Source organism: Vigna unguiculata, chromosome 6, assembly GCF_004118075.2.
Source record: "Vigna unguiculata cultivar IT97K-499-35 chromosome 6, ASM411807v1, whole genome shotgun sequence".
In the NCBI taxonomy this organism is placed as follows: Eukaryota; Viridiplantae; Streptophyta; class Magnoliopsida; order Fabales; family Fabaceae; genus Vigna; species Vigna unguiculata.
In genome coordinates, this window is record NC_040284.1 from 18,484,342 (window position 1) to 18,488,918 (window position 4,577).

Genomic DNA, 4,577 nt, shown 5'->3' on the forward strand with positions numbered 1-4,577 from the left:
TCACCTTATAGCTGGATCACAATAAAAAGGAAAGAAAAAAACCACAACTTGCTCGCAAAACAATAAAGAAATACATGGGAAGCTCAAAGTTTTCGACTCTGCATAGAAAATGCATTAAATCTGTGAAGGCTTGCATTAAAAAACAAAGTATACTATACTTTGTTTTTTTGTTCCAAATACCTCTGTAGGTATCGAAGCGATATAGATACAGAGGATGTATTTGAAACAAAAAACAAAACCGAGTCAAATTAATCATGTTTGTTTTATTTTGTATATAACTTTAATTATTTATTGTAAACATCACATGCACGCTTGATTTTAAAATGGAATACAGAAAAAAAAAAAAAAAAAGATATTATAATAAACTGTATATTGTTTGACTAGCTGCAATTGTTTGCAATATATAGTGCTAAAGAACATAAAGTTTTACATTCCATTTCCACAAAGCTAGAGAGTGCTAGACTAAAATGGCAGAAACTGCGGCGTCTTTTGCTAGTCGGCATGTGTTTCCAAAATTTTTGGAAGCCGTAAAGATGCTGAGAGATCTCCCAAAAGAAGTTGTAGAAGTTGCCGATGAGCTAGAAAGCTTTCAAGATTTCATCCATGATGCAAATAAAGTGGCTGAAGCAGAAGAAGATAAAAATAGGCGTGATAGAATAAGAAAAAGGTTGATGAGGCTAAGAGAAGCAGCTTTTCGCATGGAAGATGCCATCGATGACTATGTCATATGTGACGACGAGAAGCAACCTGAAGAAGATCCTCGATGTGCAACTTTACTATGTGAGGCTGTTGAGTTCATCAAAACTCAAATCCTTCGCCTTCAAGTGGCGTATCAAATTCAGGATGTTAAATCGCTTGTTCGTGCGGAAAGAAATGGGTTTGAAAACCATTTTCCTATAGGATCAAGATCGAACGGTTCTAGAGGAAATGAAAATTTCACATGGCATAAACTTCGAATGGATCCTCTCTTTATTAAGGAAGAGGAGGTTGTTGGCTTTGAAGGCCCTATACATGCATTGAAAAAGTGGTTGACAGAAGGACAAGAAGAACGCACTGTTATCTCTATTGTAGGAATGGCAGGATTGGGAAAAACCACACTTTCTAAGCAAGTTTTTGACAGGGTACATACAGACTTTGAGTGCCATGCGTTGATCACAGTGTCTCGATCCTACACTGTTGAAGGGTTGCTAAGGGATTTGACGAACAAGCTCTGCAAAGAGAGAATGGAGGATCCTCCTCGGGATGTTGCAACTATGAATCAAATGTCGTTGATAGAAGAAGTCAGAAACCGCCTTCACAATAAGACGTATGTTGTCTTGTTTGATGACGTATGGAATGAAACATTTTGGGATGACATTGAATTGGCTCTAATTAATAATAAAAATGGAAGTAGGATACTAATCACTACCCGGGATGAGAAGGTTGCGGAGTACTGTAAGAAAGCTTTATTTTTTGAGGTGCATAAGCTACAACCTTTAAGTAAAGAGAAATCACTGGAGCTATTATGTAAGAAGGCATTTGGGTATGGTTTTGATGGATGTTGTCCAAAAGATTATGAAGAAGTAGGTCTCGACATTGTTAGAAAGTGTGAGTGTTTACCTTTAGCAATTGTGGCTATTGGTAGTCTTTTATATAGAAAATGTAAAACTCCACCGGAATGGCGTCGGTTTAGTCAAAATCTAAGTTCGGAGTTGGAGAGCAATTCCGAGTTACACAGTGTAACAAAAATTTTAAGTTTGAGTTTCGATGATTTGCCACAAAATCTGAGGTCATGTTTGTTGTATTTCGGAATGTATCCTGATGATTACGAAGTTAAATGTGGTAGATTAATTCAGCAGTGGATAGCTGAAGGGTTTGTCAAACAAGAAAGTGGAAGAAATTTGGAAGAAGTTGCACAACAACATTTAATGGAATTGGTGAGTAGAAGCTTAGTTCTTGTATCATCATTTACCAAAGATGACAAGGCTAGAGCATGCCGTGTTCACGACTCAATACACGAAATGATCCGTGGAAAGATGAAGAATACGGGGTTTGGTGAGTATATTGATGAGGATAATCATTTGGAATCAAGCGGTATCGTTAGACGCTTAACAATAGCAACAAATTCCAATGACTTAAATGGATCTATGGAAGAATCACAACATGTTCGGTCAATTATAATTTTCAGAAGGAGGGATGTAAAATTCACAGACCGCTTGCTTGCAAAATACAGACGGTTAAAGGTGCTTGATTTTGGGTATGCTCCCTTATATGATGTTCCTGAAAATTTTGGGAGTTTAATCCACTTAAAGTATCTACGCTTACGGAATATAATGATAAGAAGCCTTCCAAAATCCATTGGTAAGCTGAAGAATTTGGAGATCTTAGATGTACGAACACATAGGGTGATAGAGGTACCAAAGGAGATTACGAAGCTTAGAAAGCTACGTCATCTTTTGGGTAGCCCTATATCTTCCGTTGCAGTGAAGGATAGTCTTGGAAGCATGACATCCCTGGAAAAGATGCATGTATTGATAGTAGATGAAGATGGAGTGGTGATTAGAGAGCTTGGAAAGCTAAAGCAATTAAGGAATCTTAGGCTTTCTAATGTTATGGGAAATCATTCTGATACTCTTTCTTTCTCAATAAACCAGATGCAACTCTTGGAGCGACTAGATATCTCCGTCCAATATCTGAGTGAAGTAATTGACTTGCACATCACGCCATCCTTGTCCAAAATAAGGAAGCTTCACCTCTATGGCAATTTAAAAGAGTTCCCAAGTTGGATTCCGCGACTCCAAAATCTTGTGAAATTGTCTTTGGTTGAATCCAGGTTAACTAACATTCCATTGAAATCTCTCGGAAATATGCCAAATTTGTTGTTCATCTCTTTCGACTACAATTCTTATGAAGGAGACACTTTATATTTTGAAAATGGAGGATTTCAGAAACTAAAGGAACTAGAGCTCAAATGTTTGGATAATTTGAGTTCTATCTTTATTGATATCGGGGCACTGCAATCCTTGGAAAAGCTTAAGATAATGACTATTCCACAATTGAAGAGAGTACCCTCTGGCATTCAAAACTTAAAGAAACTCCAAGTTCTCGATATCTTATATATGCCGAGAGAATTTCAAAAGAGGATTGACCCCAATGGAGGAGAAGAGCACTGGATGATCAAACACGTGCCTCATATACATTTTGTCATGAAAGATCGTGGTTTGCTAATGGTCCACAAAGTAGCTCAAATTTTATCTTCGCGTTTACAGAGGTATGCTTTTTATCTTTACTAATAATTCTATTTTTTCATATTATAAAAACTTTAATTTTTAATCTCAGAACTTAAGGACATCTTACTTTAGTTTCTATACATATCGGCTTCACATCGGACTAAAATGATTTAAAATGATAATTATAAAGAATAGAAGTTAACGTGTTTGTAACTATAGAAACCAAGGAAGAAACTAATTCTATTATTAGTATATATAATGTCTTCAAATTTTCCATTGTTGAAAAACTATTCTATTTGTCCCTTGCATATAAAAATAATATTTTATTTTATTTTTCGTTGATGCCCAGAAATTACATCTCCTCCTAACATGAAATTTCTTTTGAAATTTCAAAAGAAGTGGTTGCTTTATGTTTGTAAATGGGTCATCAGCACACTACAAATTTTTGCCACGACTTTTGGGAATTATCATTACTATTATGTTGGAAGAATTTTCATATCCAGAGCTCATTCTTGGCATTTTCTGTCAGCATATCTTCATTTGGATTGATCATTAGTTTTTCGGAATAAGTTTTTCTGAGAACTTCTTTTTGTGTTGATCATAATTAATCCACATAATTTGGTGCGAAAATATTAATGCGTGTCATTTGAGTAAAAGCTGAAAAAGTATTAATGTCCTTTGAAGTTGTAGGTAAGGGTTAACATATATGGTTTTTCATTCACTTTAGGATAAATCTATGTTGAAAGTGAAGAAAAAAAATGTTAGTAAGTACAAAAGGGTGAATATTTTTCCCTTTTTAATCTTTGTACCGATTAATGATTCTTGGTCTCTATTCTTTTCAACAGAAAAAAAGCAACTGTGCAGTTTGAAGCGGATAATGAAACACAAATAAAACGGATAACGTAGCCGCTGGGAACTGAGGGAATATATTAATGATACGTGTTTGTAAATTAGATAGCATAGATTTAATTATTCACTGTTTTTTCTGCTTGGCTACTTTTATTTTTGATACATTTGTTAGTTTGTTTGACCTGGAAATATTGATAAAATAGTGATAATAATTAAATAATACTTAATGGAACATAATACAATGCTCTATTTTTGTATATTTTGTTTGGAAGAACCTATGGCAAAAATATATACAGAAGAACTAATGAATTAGGACGGTTGCATTTAATGGAAGAGATGAGAAGGTAGACAAAATAAAAACAAAAATTTGTTTTTCATTTGTTATTTGTCATTATCACCATATTCTTTCTTTTGAATAAAACATTCTACACCTGTTCAGAGGACAAGGGAGAGTTTTCAGACAGTTACATGGGAATAATGTCGTGATGAGAAAGAACGTGGAAAAACCGTTATGCAGAA

General features: G+C 34.8%; 1 protein-coding gene across 1 annotated transcript; it reads left to right on the forward strand.

The window, feature by feature from the left end:
• The first annotated feature begins 367 nt into the window (after nucleotides 1–367).
• On the forward strand, nucleotides 368–4,335 carry LOC114187225 (disease resistance protein RPM1-like). The gene is made up of 2 exons (XM_028075410.1): nucleotides 368–3,250; nucleotides 4,055–4,335. The coding sequence occupies exons 1-2, from the start codon at nucleotides 468–470 to the stop codon at nucleotides 4,113–4,115; spliced, it is 2,844 nt and encodes a 947-aa protein (XP_027931211.1). The 5' UTR covers nucleotides 368–467; the 3' UTR covers nucleotides 4,116–4,335.
• Nucleotides 4,336–4,577: the final 242 nt, after the last annotated feature.

Bases quoted from the DNA above. Each gene is read 5' to 3' on its own strand.
- LOC114187225 (XM_028075410.1), top strand. From the start codon at position 468: ATGGCAGAAACTGCGGCGTCTTTTGCTAGTCGGCATGTGTTTCCAAAA. The intron at 3,251-4,054 runs GTATGCTTTTTA...TCTTTTCAACAG, and splicing joins TTATCTTCGCGTTTACAGAG to AAAAAAAGCAACTGTGCAGT.